This window comes from Capra hircus, chromosome 4, assembly GCF_001704415.2.
Source record: "Capra hircus breed San Clemente chromosome 4, ASM170441v1, whole genome shotgun sequence".
Taxonomy (NCBI): domain Eukaryota; kingdom Metazoa; phylum Chordata; class Mammalia; order Artiodactyla; family Bovidae; genus Capra; species Capra hircus.
Window position 1 is genome coordinate 29271786 of NC_030811.1, and position 25963 is coordinate 29297748.

The 25963-nt window shown below is 37.0% G+C and overlaps 1 protein-coding gene across 1 annotated transcript in view; it reads left to right on the top strand.

Moving 5' to 3' along the window:
• Positions 1–25963, top strand: part of GRM8 (glutamate metabotropic receptor 8) — an 880134-nt gene that overhangs the window by 667833 nt on the left and 186338 nt on the right. Inside the window, exon 8 of the mRNA XM_018046971.1 lies at positions 23420–23556. Within this exon, the coding sequence (XP_017902460.1) occupies positions 23420–23556 (137 nt within the window). The remainder of the gene's footprint in view (positions 1–23419; positions 23557–25963) is intronic.

Sequence of the window (25963 nt, forward strand, 5' to 3'; positions counted from 1 at the left end):
TCAGACATTTGCTGGGGAACATTTAGAACTTCATCTTATGAATTAAAATAATTTTTTTGGTATGCTATCACCATTAGCTTGGGATATCCAACTTTCTAAAAGAGGAATGTTTTTGCTTTTGGTAATGGCTTTTTAAAAAACCACTTTAGTGAGGTGTGATTGGGATACAAAAAGCTGTACATATTTAATGTACGCTGCTTGATGAGTTTAGAGATATGTATATACTCATGAAAGCATCACCACAGTCAATGCCATAAATTTATTCATCACCTCCAAAAGTTTCCTCCTTCTCCTTTAATTTGTTTTTATCTTTTTTCAAAGAAAAGTTTTAGTATGCCAAGGGCACTTATGGTAGCTACTCTCTGAGCAGATGTTCAAGTATATAGTACAGAATTGTTAATTACATGCATATGTTGTACACTAGATCTCTAGAACTTGTTCGTCTTCCATAACTTAAGCTTTGTACCCTTCCATTTCTCCCATCCGCCTAACCCCTAATAACCACTATTGAACTCTTTGGTTTTATGACTTTATGCTATGTAAATTTTTGTGTGTATATAAGAAGTCTAATATTATTTGAATAAAACAGTAAATTAATTACTCATTTTATTATAATAGTGAGTGAACAATCCATGGTGAAACAAATGACATTAGTTTAGAACTCTAATAGGTGCCTCTTATAATCCCAGTGTCATCCTTCACAATGCAAGGGATCACATTTTCTCTCTGTATGTGACATGATAAACATGTACATCACATGCCTATACTATGCATTTTGATGTTACTTTACTTACTTCACTAACATGCTATGTGATATGCCAGAGTTCTTAGGTAAAAATATTTTTTAAATGTGATATTCATAAGAGGAGATAAAAGATACATTACTCAGAGTTTGTCTGATGTAAAATTTTAATTTTGAAAGAATGTTTTGTAATGTACTGAAAATTTAGTTTTATTTACAGAAACAAATAATTACATAAACCCCCATTAAACTTGGCCTTCATAGCTCAAGGTAAAGGGATAGGTGGATTTGATGTTTTTCACTATTACATTTTCTTAATTTTGGTGGTGTTCAACAGATCAATTTCTTAATTAGCTAAATATAGGGTAAAATGCAGAACTTTGATATTAATCACCACTATGAATGTAAATAGCTAAAAGGCATTAATTTCTTTCAAATGGGAATTCATGTTCACAAAAATGAAATGTCAACCTATTTAATTTTTTACACTTAATTGATTAAATCAGTTGGGGAAAATAATAGATTTTTTAAGTTAATTTTTTGGTTGAACAGTTATTGATTTATTCTACATTCATAGACATGGCACTGAGGGATGGGGTCTCTAATAATTATTACCACATGAAGTTTTTTAAATGTCATATCTTTTGATCCTCCAGCCATCTTCTAATGTAAGTGATATTCACCTCATGGATAAGAGAGAACAAACACAGTGATAGTTTCTCAGAGATCCGCAAGCTATGGCAGGATTGATTCCACAGTCTGCTCTTTCTATTAGGTTGACACAAAAGTAATTGTGGTTTTGCATTGTTGAACTTTGTTATTTGATATTAGAATACATTTTAAAATAAATATAGTTTTATTGCACATCATTTTAGTGCACATGTCTTACTTTATGTTTTTTTTACTAATGACTTATTACCTGCTGTTTATTTTATATTTATTTTAGACTATAGAAATGATGTTAGACAATAAGCAAATCTGAGCTACTTTTTAATTCAAATTCAAAATGGGTTGTAAAGCAGCAGAGACAGCTTGCAACATCAGTAACACTTTTGGCCCAGGAACTGCTAAAGAACCTACAGTGCAATAGTGATTTAAGAAATTTTGCAAAGGAGATGAGAGCCTTGGAGCAGCATAGTGACCCGCCATTGAAAGTTGACAACAACCAACTGAAAGGATCACTGAAGCTGATCCTCTTACAGCTGCGCAAAAAGTTGCCCAAGAACTCAATGTCAGCCATTCTATGGTTATTCATCATTTGAAGCAAATTGGAAAGGTGACAAAGCTCGATGAATGGGTGCCCAATGAGCTGACTGAAAGTCAATAAAGCATTGTTTTGAAGTATCTTCTCTTACGCTATGCAACAAAAACAAACCATTTCTCGATCAGATTATGATATGTAATGAAAAGTGGATTTTGTACCACAACTGGCAATGGCAAGCTCTGTGGTTGGACCGAGAAGAAGTTCCGAAGCACTTCCCAAAGCCAAACTTGCACCAAAAAAATATCACGGTCACTGTTTGGTTGTCTGCGGCCTGTCTGTTCCACTACGGCTTTCTGAATCCTGGCAAAACCATTACATCTGAGAACAATGCTCAGCATATTGATGAGATGCACCAAAAACTGCAACACCTGAAGCTGGCATTGGTCAACGGAAAGGGCCCAATTCTGCACAATACCCAACTGCAGGTTACACAACTAATGCTTGCTTCAAAAGTCAAATGAATTAGACTATGAAGTATTTGCCTCATCTGCCATATTCACCTGACCTCTCACCAATCCCAACTGACTACTACTTCTCTAAGCATCTTGACAACTTTTTTCGCAGGGGAAATGCGTCAACAACTAGCAGGAGGCAGAAAATATTTTCCAAGAGTTCATCGAATCTACAAGCACAGATGTTTACGCTACAGGAATAAGCAAACTTATTTCTTATTGCAAAAATTATGTTGATTGTAATGGTTCCTATTTTGATTAATAAAGATGTGTTTGGGTCTAGTTATAATGAAAAAATTCACAGTCCAAAACCGCAGCTACTTTTGTACCAACTTACTACCACTAGACCCTTCTCCCTTTGCATAGATGCTCAGTCCTGACCTTCATGTTCATTATTTAACATTCCATCATTAAAAGTCAACATTAAACATTAACATCACTGCTTTAAAGAAAGATAAAATCACTGAGATCTCATGGGTTAACTTAAGTAAAGGATAACCTTATGTTTGTGCATATCCACAATGTCTACCAAGCACTAAGGACTTAAAACTGGTTGATGGTGTTGGTGATGATGTGAGTGGAAGTGATGATGAGGTACAATTGTCCTGAAAGTGCAGGAAGGCCAAGGAGGGAAGGTTGACCAAGGCCTAGTACTAGGTGTCTAGGAGCACCAGGTTAGGTTAAAAAGCACTCTGCTCTACTAATGTGAAACTTGCAGTCAGTAGCAAACATGAGAGGTAGATCTCTCTAGGGGTCTAAGTCAATACTGAGATTAAATTGTCTGGAGCTGAGTTTTGAAAGGCAAACGCAACAAGGAAAATGAGAAACAAAAGCTTCACAACCTATGAAATTAGGTTCAGTTAATGAATGAGAAGGGTGACATATGCAAATTTACAGAAATTCCCAAGGCAGGGTCCGATATTCCTCAGGACATATTTTTGGTGGTGCTATGACCTGGGACATAGGAATGCCAGAAGCAGTTGAAAAGAGAGAGTTGATGATGGCCTGGACAGAGAACTAACTTTGTATTTTCACAGACATATTTAGAATCACTTTAAAACACTTCTACTTGCTCTTCATTCTTTAATTAGCTTTTTAATCCAATGAGTTTCTGTAAAACATAACTTGAAAATGACAACAGGTTTTTTTCTCTAATGATCATGAATAGTACACCCAGTTCTCTTTTTAAATGAACCAAGAAATTTATTCCTGATTAAAACTAATTTCTATATAGCATTCCAGTACAAAACCATGCTAATTAATACACTGGGAAATTTTTATGAACATAGATTTAAAACATGTACCTCTGTTTTTAAGATGAAAGTGTTATTCTTTGCTGTACTTGTGATACATGTACCAGAACACATGAGAAATTGTTCTTTGGTAATTGATGCAAAGCCTAAACTAAACTAATTGTAAAATGGAGATTTAACCCCTTGTTAATATGCATACTCAAAATATACTATATAGTTACAAAAAGGGAGAAATTGTTTTAATATACATTATTTTAAGAATTCCTAATGATTTTTGGAAACAAAATGTGCTTTTAGCTATTTAAAGGTTTTCAAAATTTAAGGTTAAATTATATAAGAATATCAGTGTAATGAACATTATCTCAACCATTTGTTTTCGTACAAGTTATTCTCATTTTAACCAAAATGATTTTGTCTACATTATATTCCATTGTATGGAGGTGTCATGATTTATCCATACCTTGACTGATATACATTTATATTGTTTCTATTTTTCCTGTATTAAAGGAAAATGGCCTAAAGATTCATATATCTGCATCCATTTAGATTGTCAACTTTTTCCCATTACACTAGTACAGAAGCAATAGTACAGTTAATGTATTTATACATGTGTCTTTGTACACATGTATACCTGTACATGTATACACTTTGTATCTGCTCATTTTCATAGTATAAATGTCTATTATTGGGCCAAAGAATAAGTGTGTTAAATCTTCAAAATTTGCCTCCAGAATGGTTGTAAATTTAAATTTTTATCCACAGAGTACGAAAGTATCAGTTTTACCCCACCTTTACCCATAATATTTATTTTTAGATCAAATGAACATTCATGTCTCATTGATGTTTTTTTATTACTAATTAGATGGATCATTGCATATACATTTACTGTAATTGTATATATTTTACTTTCAGATTTTCTGTTCATTTCCCAGTTGTGCTAGAGTGCTAAAGGTTTCTTATTATTTTCAAGAACTCCTTGCATATTGAGAGTATTAATCCCTTCTTATATTTCTTTAGACTGATTCTCTTTAAAATTATTTTTGATACACAAAAATTATACATTTTATGTTGTTAAAATTGTCGATTATTTCCCTAGTAGTTTTTACTTGATGTCATGCTTAAAAAGCTATTTATTATTTCACAAATATAAAAATTATTTTTCTAGGCCATGCGCAATAATAAAAAATTCTCTAAATTTTTTCTGAGAGAAGGCTTGACATGTCTTCTAGTTTTGAAATTTATTGATATCCCCTAGATAGTACTCTATAATTTTAGTTTCAGCTATCTTTGACTCAAGAATTAATTAACATGAACACTTAATTATTTTTTTCTGACTCTTTAGAGGTTTTCGATGTTTGTCTTCCTTACCTTGCTTTAATTTTTCATCTTTTTAAAGTTTATGTTAAAAATTTCTGTCTAATAGTGATCAGAGAATGTGAACTGAGAGTTCTAGTTTATGACAATTATTCATATTTTATTTGGAGCAGAAAATAATTGTTATAAGTATTTTATATATATTTGAAATAAAACCTAATTTAATAGTTATTGTTTTCATCCATTTAATAGGTCAGCTTCTGAAAGTGATATACAGAAGTCAAACTACACTTTTATTTTTAAATTTATGACAGTTTTTTACTTACATATATCACTGTTTCTTTTAATTATGCTCCACATTGTTATGCATGCAGCATAGAGGAGAAACACCTCAAATCACCATGATAACATAGACAATTCATATTTATAAGAGTGGCATAATATACATTGACAGTTTGTGTAATTACAGAAAATCAGATCCATTATAAGTAAATGATTTGATATCCTGTTTTAAATTCAATATATAAATTATTATAAGAAATGAGTAGATCTCTCCTAATTAGATATTTTATCCATTTCTTTAGACACTTTGACATTTATTCCTGTAGTATTATCTGTCTTTAACTTTCTGTGATTATATAAATATTAACAAAATATTAATTCTGAAATACATTGAAAGACTGTATGTTAATGATATATTAAACAATCAATTTTACAAAGGCATATATAACCCAAGATAAAAGAACAGTTTGATATTCAGCAAGAAATAAAGTAATAACTCAACTGGTAAGAGGTGAATTTTAACTTTATTTTACTCTTCAGAAACATCTTCATAATAAAAAAGTAAATTAAGCTTTTTGGCTTAAAAATATAATGCCATCCTAATCCCAGATAGTTATATTTCATAAACTGGGAATTTTGACAGAAGCCTGACAAACATAAAATTTAGAAATGCATAGAAAAGCTGCTTTAAAGAAGTAGATGAAGAAAATTCTGTTTGTGACCTATTTTGTCTGGGTTCATAGACCCACAGGGAGGATTCATGTTCTCCAAGGGCATAATAGCAGAGCCAAGTATAGCATTCAGTTAATTCACAGAATTATACAACAGTTAAAGTACTGTCCTTCAATATAGCCTTCCTTTTTCACATAGTTAATGCATTTCTCTTTTCTTTCATTCTTTTATTTATTATTTCTGCCTTTCCTTCATTCATTAAGAGAGGCTTCCTTACTTCTTTTCTTCCTCACCCTCTCCCTTTTCTTTTTGTCTCTTTTTTCTCCTCTTGGCTCCTTTGCAAGTGACACATCCTTATCATTGTTCTATGCAAGGTCCACTTTCATTTATTTACTTAGTTAGTTTGATTGCTTCAAAGAATCCAGGAAGCATCTATGAAAATATTCCCCTGCCCCCAAAAGCTCAGACTGATACAAAGCAGTATCCAAACATATATCTTCGTCACTAATCCATCCTTACATCCCTACTGAACAGTCAACATTCCTACCTTTTAAATTGATTTGTGTTGCATTTGTTTTTGTTGTTGTTCAGTTGCTAAGTCATGTACCACTTTTTGTGACCCCATGGATTGCAGCGCACCAGGCTGCGTATGTCTTGCATAAGTATTCTCCAAAAAGCATGCAAATTTTAAAAATTCTGATCGTGTGTGTGTGTGTGTGTGTGTGTGTGTGTGTGTGTGTTAGTTGCTTAGTCGTGTCCTACTCTTTGCAACCCCATAGACTATAGCCCACCAGACCCCTCCATCCATGGGATTCTCCAGGCAAGAACACTGGAGTGGGTTGCCATTTCCTTCTCCAAAAGTAACTATAGAAAGAAAGAAAGTGAAGTCACTCAGTCATGTCTGACTCTTTGCTACCCCATGGACTGTAGCCTACCAGGTTCCTCCATCCATGGAATTTTCCAGGCAAGAGTATTGGAGTAGCTTGCTATTTCCTTCTCCTCTAATCATGTATATCTTTGTAAAATGTGTTTTTGGTAGTCCTTTTTTTTACTCAATATTATATTGCTAAAATTCATCCATGTTTATGGCTGTCTATAGTTCATTCACTTTGGCTGCAGTATAATATTCTATTATATAAATAGTTCACATACCTCAATTGACTTATTCATTCTCTTAATTGTGTCTGAAATAACTCCAGGTGAGTTCAACAAAACTTTCAAGGAAGATATTATTACAATTTTACAAAACCTCTTACAGAGAGAGGGAAAAAAGGAATATTTTCCAAGTTATTCTATTTGGCCAGTATAGCCCTGAAACCAAAACAAAAAGGAAATTATAAGAAAGGAGCATTATGGATCTATCTCATGTGTGAGTATGAATATAAAATTTCTAAACAAAATATTAGCTGATTGAATCCAACAGTGCAAATAAAATATTGAAATCAAGTTAGATCCATCCCATGGCAAAACTGAAAATGTATGAATGTAATTCATCACAATAACAGATTAAAAGAAAAATATTTTGTCTTAAAAGATGCCATAAAATACATAGCTCATATTAAAAATATACTCATGATAAAAATCCTAATAACATTTAGGATGAAAGGGACTTAAACCAATAAGAAAAGAAATGCCTATAAAATGCCTAGATCAAACATAATCCTAAATGAGGAATGTGAGAAATATTCACTCAAGACTGGCAGTATGGGATGTCCATTACTGCCACTTCATGACAAAATTGCACTGAAGATTCTAGATAGTGCGATAAAAAAAGAAGAAAGAAAAAGATTACAGTCATAAGAATTGTTAGCGAGAAAATGAAATTTCAATTATTTGCAGTGAACATGATTCTTCACATAGAAATCTAAGAAGTTTTAAGAATTTACAGATATAAGTCCTGAAGTATAATAGAGTTTGCAAAAGTTTTTAGCCTTAAAACTACTGACATTTTGAACTAGATAATTATTTATTAAAGGTGGCTCCCCTGTGCGTTGTGGAAAGTTTATTAGCACCTCTGGCCTCTTCCACCAATCACCAGTAGTTCCACTCCCCCAATTGCAACATCCAAAAATGTCTCTGATGCTGTTGCTAAGTTGCTTCAGTCATATCCCACTCTTTGTGACCCTATGAACAGTAGCAGGCCAGGCTCCTCTGTCAACGGGATTCTCCAGAAAAGAATACTGGAGTGGATTGCCATGCCCTCCTCTAAGCACTCTTCCTAACCCAGGGATTGAACTTGCCATCTCTTATGTCTCCTGCATCGGCAGGCATGTTCACCACTAGCACCACCTGGGACTGCAAACCTATCTCTATACTTTGCTAATACCCCAGGGGATGGAATCACCTCCAACGGAGAACCCCTAGACTAAATAAAAGACTAATGCAAAACAAAACAACCCCAGCTGAATTCTCTATACTAGCAGCAAATAGTAGATAATATAATTTAGGACACCATTTGCAATAGCATCAGAGAATATTAATTACCTAAGAGTAAGTCTATAAAAAAGTTTAAGTGCTATGGAAAGAAAATTACAAGACTGCATAAATATTGCAAAAGTAGATCTGAACAACTGAGAGACAACTTATGTTTATGTATAGGAAGATATTATTAGGATATCAAATCTTCCTCAATTTATAGATTTTATATATTTTTCCAATCATCATCTAAATATAATTGTCCATGGAACTTAAAAAATGGTTCTAAATTGTGTACAGAAGAGTTGAAAGCAAAGAGAAGTCAGAATACTTCTGAGAAAAAGAGCAGGAAGTGGGAACTTGTCATACCATTATCAGTCTTAAGGAACTTTAGTAATTCATACAGTCTGATGTAGAATCAGACACGCAAAGGAATTAATGGAATAAGAGGGAAAGGCCAAAGAAAAAAGACACATTCCTCTATTTAACTTAGGTATAAAGCATCTGTCCAGTCATTTAGAAAAAGGGAGTAGTGCTGATTATCAACATAAACATATGAAAAAGGTGAAATTATTTCCCACCCTCACACCATAAGCCAACTATGTGCAGATTAAAAAAATGCAAATATCAAAAGCAAAATTTTAAAGCTCTTAGTAAGCAGTTATTATAAAAATTGATAAATTTGGCTATTTTAAATCCAGATTTAAAACACATTGGACCAGATATTCAGAGACCTCCTGCTGGTACACAGCAAATTTGAAAGGGCAAGAACATGTGTACACACACACACACTCACCTACACAGGCACTTCACTTTCATAAACGTGCTCTTAAATGTAGCCCTGTTACAGATAAAATGCTTAATTAAATCTTATCACGGAAGTCATATGTGGTCTTCCCAGGTGGTGCTAGTGGTGAAGAACCTGACTGCCATATGCCGGAGACTTAAGACACATACACATACATATATACGTATGTATATACAATTCAGTTCAGTTCACTTCAGTCGCTCAGTCGTGTCCGACTCTTTGTGACCCCATGAATCGCAGCACGCCAGGCCTCCCTGTCCGTCACCAACTATATATATATATACATATATATATGTATGTATATGGTATTAAATGCCTCCCAAATAGAAACAATAAAGGGCTTAGCTTGTTCTGGAAAAAAGAGGAATTCTGTCAGAGAATGAACCTATACTGAGATCTGAGTATTGCAACACATTTTGATATGTTTCCAAATTCCTTTTAAAATGTATTACTTACAAATGCCCTACTTATTACATATTCTCAGAGAACTAACTCTCAAGATAGAGGAGTAGAAGAGCGTTCCATTTCTTTCTTTTGAACAAACATTTGATGTTTTAATCGTCTCGCAGGTCACTTTTCTTAGAAAAGATTTTATTTAAACCTCCTAATTCATCTGCTTCCCTGAAATGTATATCACTAAATAATGGAGCTTTTCTCATATTAAACATTCAATCACCTTATTTGAGCACCATCAGTGCAATTACAGGCTGTATTTCTACTTCTCAAATAGTGCTATTCATTCATGATAATGATACTTTTCATTTTTAAAACACTTTTAATGCAAGATCATAAGGACATTTCCACAATAGAAAGTACTATTGTCAGTTCAGTTTCTTGATAACAAGATCAAGAAGGAGGGTTGGCTGAGAGAATTAGAAATCCCATTTGACTGTATTCCTTGTCCTATTAGTTTCACATGCTCAAATAATCAGTTAAAGAAAACCTTTCAGATTATTTTTTCTTACAGATTATTACAAAATTTTGAGTATAGTTTTTTCTGCTATAAGGTAGGTCTATGTTGTTTATCTATTTTATATTAATACTGTGTGTCTGTGTGTGTGTATGAGAGAGTGTGTGTGTGTTTAGTCATGTCCAACTGCTTGCCAGCCCTATGGACTGTAGCCCATCAGGCTCCTGTGTCCATGGGATTCTCCCGGCAAGAATACTGGAGTGGGTTGCCATTTCCTATTCCACAGGATCATCCCAACCTGGGGACTGAACCCACGTCTCCTGAGTCTTATGCATTGGCAAGCAGTTTCTTTACCCCTGCTCCACCTGGGAAGCCCATTAGTCATATGTAATATGTTAAATGATGAGAAGGACCTGGGTCACGCAAAGATCCAATTCAGAAGAACATTTGAGAAAGAAAGAGAGTGGGTTGTGGGGAGAGAGAGTAGGGAGAGAGAGGCAGAGAATTGAGAGAAACAGAGCAAAAAACCCCTAAGTTCTGAAATAGGGCAAAGTTCATGCGTCTGAGGAACAGAAAGAAGCCCAGGGTAGATGAAATATGGAAATGAGTGACTGGAGCATTAACAAGGCCTTTTGGGCCATGATAAACATTCTGTGTTTTATTCTAGCGGAATGGGAAGCCACTGCATGGTTTTAGGGGGAAGAACCATCTGATTTGATGTGTGTTTCACAGTCTCACTCTGGCCACAGGATGGAGAGTGGATAGTTGTTGGTCACTTTGAGCACACGTACCAGCTAGCAGATCAGGGAGAGGTCAGCTGTAGCTTGGACCAATGCAGAGGAGAGGAAATGGAGAGAACTGGACAATTCTGGACGTGTTTTGGAGACAAGATGTGTTGATGTCTTAGATGTGGGCTTCTGTTTGTTTTATTTTTACTGCTGGAGCAGTTTGAATTTTATTTTAGGATCTCATCTCCAGTTGTGGCATCCACTGAACCACTGGTCAGGCTTGGATGGATCTGCAGCTCTTTAGGGGAGAAACTAGTGAAGGCAGGGGTGGGTCTTTCAGACCTGCACTGTTAAATATGGATGACAGTTGAGCATTTGAAATACCACTAATTCAAATGTAATGATCTGTAAGTCTAAATTATATATAGAATTTTGAAGATGTGATATATAAAAATGAGTAAAATATCTCATTAACATTTGTGTGTATGTGTGTGTGTGTGTGTGTGTGTGTTAGTTGCTCAGTCGTGTCTGACTGTGTATAATACATGGACTGTAGCCTGCCAGGCTTCTTTGTCCATGAAATCCTCCAGGCAAGAATACTGGAGTGAGGTGCTGTTCCCTTTTCTAGGGTATCTTCCTGACCCAGGAATCGAAGTTGGATCTCCTGCATTGCAGGAAATTTTTTTACCATCTGAGCCACCAGGGAATTGGTTATATTTTGATATCATAATACATTACATATGATAGGTTACACAAAAGCTTTAATGAAAATAAATTTTATTTATTTTAATTTTTTAAGCTTTATTTATTGGATGATTGATTTATCTGGCCTTGCCATGAGGCTTGCAGAATCTTAGTTCCCTGAACCCACACCCTTGGTACTGAAAGCATGGAGTCCTAACCACTGCACCACCAGAGAGTTCTTTAAACTTCTTTAAAGAATAACTTTATATTTATAGAAAAAAATGAGCAGACAGTATAGAAAGTTCACTTATTTCATACCTTCAAAGACACATTTTCTCCAGTAATTGACATTTTGTATTAGTGTTGTTGTTGTTCAATCACTGAGTCATTTCTGACTCTTTGCAACCCCATGGATTGCAGCATGCCAGGATTCCCTGCCCTTCACTATCTCCCGGAGTTTGCTCAAGTTCATATCCATTGAGTCATTAATGCCATCCAGCCATCTCAACCTCTGTCACCCCCTTCTCCTCCTGCCTTCAATCTTTCCCAGCCTCAAGGTCTTTTCCAATGAGTTGGCTCTTCGCATCAGGTGGCCAAAGTATTGGAGCTTCAGCTTCAGCATCACTCCTTCCAATGAATATTTAAGGTTGTTTTCTTTTAGGATTGACTGGTTTGATCTCCTTTCAGTCCAAGAGACTCTCAAGAGTCTTCTCCAGCACCACAGTTCAAAAGCATACATTTTTTGGCATTCAGCCTTCTTTATGGTCCAACTGTCCCATACTACAGGACTACTGGAAACACCATAACTTTTACTACATGGACCTTTATCAGCAAAAGGATGTCTCTGCTGTTTAGGTTTGTCATAGCTTTTCTTCCAAGGAGCAGGTGTCTTTTAATTTCATGGCTGCAGTCAGCATCCACTGTGATTCTGGAGCCCAAGAAAAGAACATCTGTCACTATTTCCATTTTTTTCCCATCTCTTTGACATGAAGTGATGGGACTGGATGCCATGATTTTGAATGTTGAGTTTTAAGCCAGCTTTTTCACTCTCTTCTTTCACCCACATCAAGAGTCTTTTTAGTTCCTCTTCACTTTCTTCTTGTTTTTAATATAGTACATTCATTACAACTAATGAACCAGTGTTGACACATTGCTGTTAGCTAAAGTCCACAATTTTTGTTCGCTCTTTGTGTTTTACCATTATATGTGTAGTTTTAACTTAGGTTTCCAGTTGACTGAATGGATAGACAATCCTCAGTTCCTCATTAAGAGGGGAAAGACTGTGAGGAACATGTTTGGAAATGAAAAAAAAATCAAGTGTTGTTTCTGGACAGATAAAGTGGAAGATGGTTATCAGAAAACCAAGTGGAGATACAGGTAATTGGATAAATCTACGCTCAGGGCTAGGATGTATACATTTGAGACTCATCAGTGGAGCTAAGGGGTTATATGTCAAGTTAGCAGTGTCTGATGAGTTAATAGGAAATAAGAAAATGGAATGTGAGGACAGCTCATTCAAAAAAAACTTTCTTTTTAACTGTTAAGGAGAATGGATAAATGAAACTGTAAGGTTATAATGAGATTTATTGGCTTGCATCTTCTTCTTTTTTTTTTTTTAACATGAGAGCTATGAGAACTCAATTGTAAACTGAAGGGACCACCATAGGCAGTCTAAATCTATTGACGTGACAGAACAAAAAGATGAGACTGAAAGTGCCTGGAGAGTGAGAGGGAAGGACGTCCTAGCACCAGTGGAGGAACACACCTTTGATTGGATCGGGGCTTGTGTGTTTCAGCAAGAGGGATCATTTGAGCATAGATACAGGTAGGCTGTAGGTTCTCTGGGGGAATGAGGAGGGAGTCTTTGTCTTATTGATGCTATTTTTTTTTTTCCAGTGAGAAAGTCTGAGATGAGCTGAAGTGGCAAGGGTGGAAGATGTTGGATGTGTGAGGCATGAAACAGTCAGTCATCCAGAAGTGGGGGAAGTGTGATAGGATCAACACAGAACAGTGTTGACTACATATTTGAATCTGAGGTCACATCAGGCATTAAGATTTTTTTTTGTTTTTGATGTGGACCATTTTTTTTTTTAAATTTTTATTTTTACTTTATTTTACTTTACAATACTGTATTGTTTTTGCCATACATTGACATGAATCCACCGTGGGTGTACATGAGTTCCCAATCCTGAACCCCCCTTTATTGAAATTGTTACAATATTGCTTCTGTTTCCTGTTTCTGATTTTTTGGCTGGGAGGCACATGGGATCTTATCTCCCTCACCAGGTATCAAACCGACACCCCTGAATTGGAAGGCAAAGTCTTAACCACTGGACTACCAGGGAAATCCCTGACGTCATGCATTTAAAGTGAAAGCAGAGCACAGGGTCGGGACTAGATGAGGCAAATGGGACACCTAATGTGCAGAATTGAAGGAGGCGCTGAAACTCAGAGTCACGCCCCAGGCATCTCACGTGCTTCAATCTGGTCCTGACTTTACCAGCCAGTTGCATGATTTTTTTTTTTTTTTTTTAGCAATATTGAGCTGCTTGTGTAAAAAAAAAAAAGAGGATATACAGTTGAGTTCAATATTGAGTGTTTGGGCAGAGGAATAAAATCGGACAGAGGGAGAAGTAAGTACAGAGGGCATTTGCAAGGAAAATCATAGAACCTATGAAGACTAGGAGGGAAGAGAAATTATCATGGGGCTGAAATATAATGAGAAATTGGGGTAATAAAAGAATCAATAAATTTAGGGGCTCATAGAATTCTTGCAGTGAGGGTGGAAGGCAGGATACAGAGAGCAAAGTTTGGGAGATGCAGTAGTTAGTGAGTGTAGTCTTATCAAGAGAGCAGCTGGTGAGATGCATGAAAAGAATGAAAACTGGAAGTATAAGCGTCAGCTAATGTAGAGGCCAGGATGTGGAGTTATTCAGGTGTATGATGAAGCCACCAGAAATGATAAACAGAAATATGGATGGAAGGGAATATAGTGAGTCAAATGCTAAAGTTTTTAATGAACCGAGACTAAGTAACAGATATGTAAGAGTAGTCTGACTGATCACTAAATAATTAAACTCTAGTATGATTCTAATTCGAATATACAGTTCTCTTTATTGATTGCCATGAACACTTGATAAAAATAAATTGGATAAGAAAAGGGAAAACATGAATAATTGAGATTCTGTTGCAAGTTGCTATTTCCTCTGGCAGTTTAGTCAATGACTTCCATCTCATATATTCTTTTTTAAAGGTGCTAAAAATTAATACGTTAACTGATTTTATTTTTAGCCTTCTTATTTTTTCTGCTTACCAAATAGCACAGGTGGTTATGAGGAAAAAAAAATGGATAGTTTTGTAGCAAGGAAGAGAAAGCAAAGCGATAAACATGACTCTACTATACACTGAGTGGCTTATACTTATAAATATATTTATAATGTATACACATAAAGGTGAATGAATTACTCTTGCATTGCTCTTTGCATTGTGGAAATAAGAAAATGTAGACCAAGGGAGCATAAGTGTAAGCAAGGGAATGGATAATGATATGATAGCGTTCATCTACTGCATACCTATGGTGTGCCAGTCACACATTGAGTGCTTGAAGTGCATCGTCTTATGCAACCCTTGTAATAGCCCAGGAGGGCTGGGGTTATAATGTTCTCTTGACAATCGACAGAACAGGTTTTGGGAGAATAACTTGCCTGGATCACACAGGTAACCGGCAAAGTGAGAAATCAAACCCCAGTTTCCAAATCCCAAGTGCATACTCTTCCCCAGAACAATATTCAACAGAGTCAACATTTTCAAATAAAATCTTCATTGGTTGGATCATTTTTCTTACAAAAGCACATTGGAGTGTGACTTGCCTAGTAATCAAAGTGAAGTTATTTCCATGCATTTCCATGCAGAAAATATCCAAGGTGATATAGAGACTCTGAGAGCACTATCTGACTAGTAAAAGTTCCCTCTGCCTCCATGTTCTTTGGTTTCATTTCTCCCCTAGCCCACATTGATTGAAGGGTATATAAAAAATTGGTGTACTTCAAAATTTCTGAAATAAAGTCTAGGAGGAAAGAAACACAGGAAAATTTCCTAGAGCATAGTTTATTATATATGTATGAATTTAGCCTAAAAATATTTGTATTCTTGTGTTTTTAGTAAAACATAATACATTGATGGATATATTGAAAAATTTATGCTATCAGGATCTGTTTTTCTGGACAAAATCCCATTTAATTCTGTTTTTCAAGGTGCCTAGTCTCAGTACTAAAGATGACCTTTTAAGTTTCTACTTGTAGAAATTAGTAAACAACATAGCCCCTCATGGCTTCCCTGGTGGCACAGTCAGTAAAGAATCCTCCAGAAATGCAGGAGACTTCCTATAATACAGGAGACCCGGGTTTAATCCCTGAGTTAGAAAGATCCCCTGGAGAAAGGAATGGCAGCACACTCCACTATTCTTGCCAGGGACATCCCATGGACGGAGGAGCCTGGTGTGCTACCATCCTTGGAGCTGCAAAGAGTCGGACACAGCTGAGCGACTAAACCACCACCACCATAGCCCCTCATGGCTACTCTAGGTGTTCTTTGTTACACGGACCACAGTACCAGGGCAATTATTTGAAATAAACCAATATGAATTGAATCAGTTCTTGGCTGAAAGAGTTGAAGTAATTCAACTGCAAACCTAGCCCAATATCAGAAATCAGATTAATAAAACAAGTTGCGAAAGAAGTTTCTAACACTACACCAGTGACAGTGAAAAAGGGACTGATTTGGTCCCTTCATTTGTTACTATAAAAGAATGAAAGATGATATAAGCGAAGTTATAATGTTACAAAGGGGGTGAACATGGATTTGTTTGGGATGATTAGTGGGTGCTTCTTTCGTGTAATTTACTGTTTGCATACTAAATATTGAACAGTCTTTGGTGCAGTGCCCACAATAAGAGATGCAATCTGCCTTTATTAAGGAGACTACAGTTTTGTGAGGAAGGCAGAGGATCCACCCAGTACTGAGCACATAATAAGCTCTCAATGCATATCGGTTGGATGGATATTTTGATTAGGGATGGGGATGATTGTACAGTGTGTGGATGGTAGTGATGGTAGTGGCATGAGAGACCAGGACAGAACATGAAGAGGCCTTGGAGCCCTGCTCCAGGGTTAGAAGATAAGGTTCCTTACAGGCGTGCCTTTAATACACATCTTGAAGGAAATATACAGAGAAGAAGAGAAGAAGAGTTAGAACAAAGGAGTAAGAAAACTCATAGAAAATAACATGTGTAAAACAGGATGGTGAGAAAGAGTATGATGAGCTTAAAGAGCTAGATTTTAAGTATATGTGACCTTGTGTTGGAAGAGGAGAACAAAAATTAGAAAGAGTGACTTCAGATAAGCCATACCAGCTCACTGAGTTTTCTGTTCACATATAGACCCTGGATCTCAAACAGAGCACTGCCATAAAACAATAAGGACAATAATAGCTAATATTTGTATCACGCTTACTATTTACTGAATATTTCTTGTGTATTGATTCGTTTAATCCTCACATATCCCTCTGAGGTGGGAAGTAAAATTAGTCCATTTTAAAAATGAGCTGAATGAGGTACAGGGAAATAAAGTAACTAGCCTGAGATCATCTGTCCAATAAGTGTCAGTGCTGGGGTTGGAATCCAATGATCTGGCTCCCAAACCCACATTTCTAGTATATTATAATTTAGTGTATATGAATATATTTACTTATTTATAGTGTTTATAATTTAGTATACTGCCTTTTCATGAAATGCCAAATTTAAGTATAACTTGTTATCAGTTCAATTCAGTTCAGTCGCTCAGTCGCGTCCGACTCTTTGCAACCCTATGAATAATCACAGCATGCCAGGCCTCTCTGTCCATCACCAACTCCCGGAGTTCACTCAGACTCACGTCCATATAGTCGGTGATGCCATCCAGCCATCTCATCCTCCGTTGTCCCCTTCCCCTCCCTGCCCCCAATCCCTCCCAGCATCAGAGTCTTTTCGAATGAGTCAGCTCTTCGCATGAGGTGGCCAAAGTACTGGCGTTTCAGCTTTAGCATCAGTCCTTCCAATGAACACCCAGAACTGATCTCCTTTAGGATGGACTGGTTGGATCTCCTTGCAGTCCAAGGGACTCAAGAGTCTTCTCCAACACCACAGTTCAAAAGCATCAGTTCTTCGGCGCTCAGCTTTCTTCACAGTCCAACTCTCACATCCACATGACTACAGGAAAAGCCATAGCCTTGACTAGACGGACCTTTGTTGGCAAAGTAATGTCTCTGCTTTTGAATATGCTATCTAGGTTGGTCATTTTCCTTCCAAGGAGTAAGTGTCTTTTAATTTCATGGCTGCAATTACCATCTGCAGTGATTTTGGAGCCCCCCAAAAAATGAAGTCTGGCACTGTTTTCACTGTTTCCCCATCTATTTCCCATGAAGTGATGGGACCAGATGCCATGATCTTCATTTTCTGAATGTTGAGCTTTAAGCCAACGTTTTCACTCTCCTCTTTCACTTTCATTAAGCGGCTTTTTAGTTCCTCTTCACTTTCTGCCGTAAGGGTGGTGTCATCTGCATATCTGAGGTTATTGATATTTCTCCCGGCAATCTTGATTCCAGCTTGTACTTCTTCCAGCCCAGCGTTTCTCATGATGTACTCTGCATATAAGTTCAATAAGCAGGGTGACAATATACAGCCTTGATGTACCCCTTTTTCTATTTGGAGCCAGTCTGTTGTTCCATGTTTAGTTCTAACTGTTGCTTCCTGGCCTGCATGGTTGAATTATCTAAGTTTGGTGGGGAGTGCTTCCGCGGTGGCTCAGTGGTAAAGAACCTGCCTGCCTATGCAGGAGACACAGGTTCAATCCTGGAATGGGAAGATCCCTGATGAAAGAAATGGCAACCCACTGCAATATTCTTGCCTGGGAAATCCCATGGATAGAGGGGCCTGCAGACTATACAGTCGGTGGGGTACAACTTAGTGACTAAGCAACAACAATCTAAGTTGGGCAATTATTTTTATGATAATATAGTTCTAATTCACTTGACTTCCAATATACTTTTCCAAGTTGGAAAAAGAGATATGGAAACAGCTGGCACACTAGGAATTATATATAACTCAGAGTATATTCATGAGAATATGTTACACAAGTGACATTCTCCTAAAACACTGGGAGGCTGTTGTAGGAGATAAGGAGCTATTAAGTGAGGAATATGACAACATTGGGAAAGTTAGAAAAAAATAAATATTCCTTTATTCACAGAGTATATGATATCAGAATTTTAAAGTCATATCAATCAGGACTTGATATTAATGTGAAATTCGTAACTTGTATATATATATATACACTTATATTTATATATATATTGTCATCTTGTAATCTCTTACCCATTGAATTTCCATAATCCATTGTCTAGACATTACTTAAAGGATTTTCATTATCCTATCTATTACTCTGTATTGGTGTCTGCCGAGAATACATATGGGGTGAATCATCATCATTATTATCATAATATTTAATTACCATCAGCATTGTTCTTTGTACTTGAAAAGTATTTAAGTTTCATAACAACTCTATGAGAAAAATATTATTATTACTCCCATTTTAATTAGCCTGCTCAGGATCGGGGCTTGCCTGGTGACTCTGTGGTAAAGAATTCACCTGCCAATGGAGGAGATGCAGGTTCAGTCCCTGGGTTGGGAAGATCCCCTGGAAAAGGAAATTGCTACCCACTCCAGTGTTCTTGACTAGCAAATCCCATGGACAGAGGAGCCTGGTGGGCTCCAGTCCATGGGGTCTCAGAAGATCTGGACTTGAATAAAAACAATAGCAATAACAGCTCAGGGTCACTAAGAGTAAGAAAATAGTTTGATCAGTTGTGACACAGGGGTTTCCACTTGTGTATCTAATGAATAGCTAAGAGATAGGAGAGCTCCTGTTTTATTCCCCAATTCCCTATTTCTTGATTTATATCTAAAGTTATTTCCCATGTGAACTAATAATAATTTAAATGCATTTAGATTTTTGAGACTTCTAAATATGTTCATCTTTGTTGTTAAGTCCCTATGTGACAACTGAAGAAAAGAGATATAAAGTTGTGAAAATACATGCAGAAGCCAAGTGAGCATGAATGAGGAGCCCTTGTCTCTCATAACAGTGCTCTTTCCTCCATGCTGTGCCAGTCTCTTGGGCCCTTAACAGTGTTTGTAGATGCCAGGTAGCTCATCCAAGATTTCACACTGTGTTCAAATTTTAACAAGATTCCAGAGAACAGAAAATGAATTGAAATTCTCCAGCCAAGAATACTGGAGTAGATAGCCATTTCCTTCTTCAGGGAATCTTCCTGACCTAGGGATCAAACCCATTGCAGGCAGATTCTTTACTGCAATCTGAGCCACCAAGGAAGCCCAACAAACTGTGGAAAAATTTTAAAGACACGCGAGTACCAGACCACTTTACCTGTCTCCTGAGAAACTTGTATGCAGGTCAAGAAGCAACAGTTAGAACCAGACATGGAACAATGGACTGGTTCAAAATTGGGAAAGGATTACATCAAGACTGTATACCATCACCCTGCTTATTTAACTTATATACAGAGTACATCATGAGAAAAGCCAGTTTGGATGAGTTACAAGCTGTAATCAGGATTACCAGGAGAAATATCAACAACCTCAGATATGCAAATAATACCACTCTAATGGCAGAAAGTCTTACTATCTTAGTGGTGACTCAGATAGTAAAGAATCTGCCGGCAGTGCGGGAGACCAGGGTTTCATTCCTCAGGAAGATCCCCTGGAGAAGGGAATGGCAGCCCTCTCCAGTATTCTTGACTGGAGAATCCCTTGAACAGAGGAGCCCGGCGGACTACAGTTCATGGGGTCACAAAGAGTCAACACCGCTGAGTAACTAACAATGGCAGAAAGCAAAGAGGAACTAAAGCGCTTCTTGATGAAAGTGAAAGAGGTTAGTGAAAAAGCTGGCTTAAATTCCATTCAAAAAGCTAAGATCATGGCATCTGGTCCCATTACTTCATGGCAAGTAGAAGGGAAAAAAGTGAAAACAGTGTCAGATTTTATTTCTTGGGCTCCAAAATCACTGCAGACAGTGACTGAAGCCATGAAATTAAAAGACTCTTGCTCCTTGGAAGGAAAGCTATGACAAACTTAGACAGTGTATTAAAAACCAGAGACATCACTTTGATGACAGAAGTCCGTAGAGTCAAAGCTATGGTTTTCCTAGTAGTCATGTACAGATTTGAGAGCTGGACAATAAAAAAGGCTGAGTGCCGAGCAATTGATGTCTTCAAACTTTGGTGCTGGCGAAGACTCGTGAGAACCCCTTGGACGGCAAGGAGATCAAATCAGTCAATACTAAAGGAAATAAACCCTGAATATTTATTGGAAGGACTGATGCTGAAGCTGAATCTCCAATACTTTGGCCACCTGATGTGAAGAACTGACTCATTGGAAAAGACCCTGATGCTGGGAAAGATTGAAGGCAGGAGGAGAAGAGGGCAACAGAAGATGAGATAGTTGGATAGCATTATCAACTCAAAGGACTTGAGTCTGCGAAAACTCCAGGAGATAGTAAAGTAAATGGAAGCCTGGTGTGCTGCAGTCTATGAGGTTGCAAAGAGTCAAACACGACTGAGTGACTGAACAGTTAGAGAACAGAGGGTATTAGATTTCTCTCCTTGAAATAGGAGGAAAGTGTCCTAAATGCTGCTGTGTGATTCTGATTTTATTTGTTTGCAAGTTACTGTTTTAGGTCATCATTTTGTTTGATAAGTTAAATGTTTCAGACTTTTGTGATTTTTAGTTTTCTTTAAAAACTCCACAAGTAGAGTAAGACAGTGGCCCGCAATCTTTTTGTCACCAGGGACCAGTTTCTTGGAAGACAGTTTTTCCATGGACTCTGAATTGGTAGGGCAAATGGATTTTTGGATGATTCAAGCACATTACATTTATTGTGCACTTTATTTCTATTACTATTATATCAGTTCCACCTCAGATCATTAGACATTAGGTCCCAGAGATGGGGGACCCCTGGAATAAGAAATTCATTACACGATGGAACTATATAGAGTTGAAATGTATAAGTATTAATAGTACATATATTTTTGGAGAGTACAATATGGAAAAGAAAAAGCAAATAGGGGACAATTTCTTGAATAGTATAGAAACTAAACCTGGTATAGGGTAAGAAGAAATTCAGGAAATGGAACATGCAGAGACAAGATAGGCACAAAGGAAATAGATTAATGTTTAGGTGAATTTGTTAAGATAGCAAAGTATAAGGCAAGAAGGGAGTGGGATGTGAGCAATATCTAAAGACTGTTAGAGAAAAGGAAGTTCTATATAGATACTGAGGCTATAGATGGAACAAGAAAACATTAGGTGTCGAGATCATTTCCTATCCTGAAAACCTGTGATTATTGTTGAAGTTAAGATTTTCTTAACAGAATGGAGGGGGAACTCAGTTTGAGGGAGAGCTGTGGTTTCAGATCTTTGGGGACTGATAAGACTAAATAGTTCCAGGGTTATTAATATATGTTAAATGTTAACTAAATTTGTTGCCTCCAATTAATTGTGTTACTATCTCTACAGTAAAAGGAGATTTGGTCTTGGGATGGGATGTTTTTATGATATTTATATACAATTAGTTTATAAATCCAAAACATCAACATACATACAGTACCATGCATAAAATAAATAGCTGGAGAGAAGTTGAATATAACACAGGAAGCCCAGCCTGGTGCTCTGTGATGACCTAGAGGGGTTGAATGAGGGGAGGAGGGAAGCTCAAAAGTGAGGAGGTATATGTATCATCATGGCTGATTCACATTGTTGTATGGCAGAAACCAACACAACATTGTAAAGCAATTTTCCTCCAAATAAAAAATGATATTTGCATGTTTCTTGAATGCTTAAATTAGAGGAAAATAGCAAAAACAAAAGGAGAGAGAGAGAAATCCTGTGATTATGTAAAAGTTGATGAGGGAAAGTAAAAGTGAGCAGAAGCTATTAAGAGAAAAAGATTAAAGCTTCTGAGAGAAATGGTAGTTTAGAAAAGCTGACTTTTCTTGCATCCTGCCACCCCATCACTATTACACTGTCACAGTGAATTAGGGGATCTTCTGTGATTTGAGCAGAGGTGGGACTTCTCAGTGATCACTGCCTTGCTCACTAAGAGGGTCCAAACAGTAGCCCATGTTGATAAATTGTTGGGCAGAGGTAGCAAAAGCAGCATCTTAGAAGTGATATTGTTATTATTATTATTTTATTTGGCCACATTGCATAGCATGTGGAATCTTAGTGACTAGACCAGGAATCGAACCCACACCCCCTGCATTGGAAGCATGGAACCACTGGACCACCAGGGAAGCCAGGAAGAAACACTGATTGGGGCTATCGATCCAGATGGCCTTCAAGTCCAAACAAAATAAAACTCTAGGGCATCTGTCTGGGACATCCCCTACCACATTTTGAGTTACCGATCATAGTTTATATTGTACAATAGCTGTTATGCTTCGAGGAATTTACACTCTTCTCTATTAACTGTCGTTCTCTGTAGCTGGTATTAGCTGTCTAGCCTATCAACTTTTATTTATTTAACTGTTATATACATTGCCTAACTTGGATGCTCATCATTTACTTTCTAATGTGTGTAATGAGGCAGGTCTTCTTGAATGTACATCTGGGCTTCTTTTCATGTCAGAGATACTATGCTATCAAGAATGACCTTGTATAGATTGTAATCATATCTCTTACTATGCACAATATATTTTTATCTACTATTTTTTTCTTAGGGAAGAATAAGCCCAGTAGGCTATCTCACTGGAAAGTTATTAACATTGTTTTCTAAACATTTACAGGTAGTGCTGGTACGCCAGTCACTTTTAATGAAAATGGAGATGCTCCTGGTCGTTATGACATCTTCCAGTACCAAATAACCAACAAAAGTACAGAATACAAAATCATTGGGCACTGGACCAATCAGCTTCATCTAAAAGCAAGTATCAGTATGATCTTACGTTTAAGTCTATGGTTCTCAAGGAGCGATGCTTTACTTTTAAGTGTATTATATCAATATACTATTCATTAGAATTGATTTTCTTATAAGCCGACTTTAAGAAAATGTATGATTTGATCTTTCCTCAACCTTAAAATGCGATGGAAAATCTTAAGTGTCTCTGGAGAAATCTGGTATCTGCAGGGGTTTAATGAAGATCTCATTTCCTTTTAAGTGACTATATAAACATTTTGGAAATTTTATACTTTTCTGAAAGACTCACTTGTTCAAATGTTTATACCATATGTGTGTATGTATGTATATGTGTGGATGTTGGGGAGGAGGGGTGACAGTGTGCTGTGAATGACCAAGTTGGTGCTTAAAAATAAGTGTTTTTCACATTTGCTGTAAGTTGAGATCTATGGCTACATCTGATGGATGCAAGTGAAACAGGGTCCTCATTTATATTACCTTTTTGAATCACAACACCAGAGAAAGTAAATGTACCCAAAAGAGATGTTTAGATCTTTTAACAATCCATAGGGCTACCTGCCATCCCCATCTCCTGGAAAGTCATCAAGGTCCAAAGATTTTGTTGTTCCTACAAGTAGCCATGTTAGGACAACTTGGAGACTGGATGGAAGCAAGGTCCCAGGGTGGGTCCCACCCTGAGAGGTCCCACTTGGGTCCCAAGTGGGATGGTGCCAAAGGCAATTGGCATCTGCCTGCCCAGTGCCATGCTGTACCAACGCCCTGGGCTCTGTCTTCTCCTGCTGGGACCTGGTGGGGGTGGCATGTGTATGAAAGCAGCAGGAGAAACTCTAGCAGATGCGTATGGTGGGCAGGCAGCCCTCCAGAGGGACTATCCTAGGGAACGGGGTCTTTGAGGACCCTGGGTAGTGGTGTCTGGTACCAGCACCCACTAATCAGAAGGGGCTCTGGAGCAGGAAGCTAATCCTGAACCTGATGGATGCGGAGGCCCAGAAAGTCCCAAGGTATAGGACTGGTGGTGGCTGCATGGCAGGGGTGTAGAAGTGTTGGAGAAGCGTCTGCTTACCACTGGGTAAGGAGTTATTTCAGATTTAAGGGCTTGGAATGCCATATCCATGCACACTGACTCCTTCCGGTACAGAGAAATAAGAAGTGTGCCTGGGAGTCTCAGCTGAGGGTCAGAGTTCCTTCATACATGAACATCGATGTCCGTAATACATTCGCGTATCCGTCTGTAACACTGGGCTGTTTACAGGGACTGAGTGTTTACAGCAGCAGTGTTTCCTCTGTAGGCAGTAAGGAGCCTTTACAATGTGTCAAATAAAACTAGAAGCATATTATTCTATGGTTCTTTTGTCATAGTATTTCACTCTTTCTTCTAATAAGAGCCTCTATTCTTCTTGATTCTCAAAGCTACCATAACGCTGTGAGAGTTGAGTTCACTTCTTAAATGAATAATTAAGGTCCTTTCCGAGCTACAGCTTATCCTAGCTGGAAGGTAGTGATGTATGTCATCCATGAGGGTGGGGAGAGAGATCATTCTGGTCTGTGGGTGTGTTACGCATGTGTGTGCTTATTTATGTCTGAACCCATTCAGAGAACATCAATTTAGTGTGGTGTTTTTAATACATTGTTCACTTCTCAACGTCCAAATATAGCCCCTGAAAGGCTATGTTTATACAGCAACAGTTACAACAATTCTCAGCAAAGCAGATCATAAGAAATAACAAAACTAGGATATTTATGATTTATTGTCTATCTTTGACTTCCTGATAATTATCACAGTTCTGCATTCAATAATGCGCAAAGACAACTTATTTTGCAACTATTGTTATAGTATGTAAGACCACATATCTACAGCTTACTGCCTCTAGGAACCTGATGAAACTTCCGCCCTCCAGCAACCCAAATTAACATTTACCAAAACAAAACTTTGATAACTCTGCAGGTTATTGATACTAACCTGGACATCTATAGTTTCTTGGCAAAAGTCCTTTTGACAGCAGACCTCTCTGAAATCAAATAATTGAACACAACAAAGAAAATTTGCTAAGGGTTAAAATGGGGAAGCTTCGTTTTTATCTGACTTTTATAAATGCCAACCTGCTTACTATAGTCTTTTGATTAAGGATGTGAATAACAAAGTTTAATGGTTGAAAAATCCACGCACATATATATAATACCAAGATACCTAAAATAACTGTACATAAGTATACGTGCTTACACACATCTCTCACCATATATATGCTTATTATAAAACTTTATGTTGAATCTCAAGCTGCTCTTTTATGTACATTTATGGTGCATGAAAAGTTTTATGTTTGTTATTGTGTTGTTGCTCATAAAATATATCAAAACAATTTGTGAGAATTTTTTCTCATGCATGATTATGATTGTTTATGACTAAATAGCCATG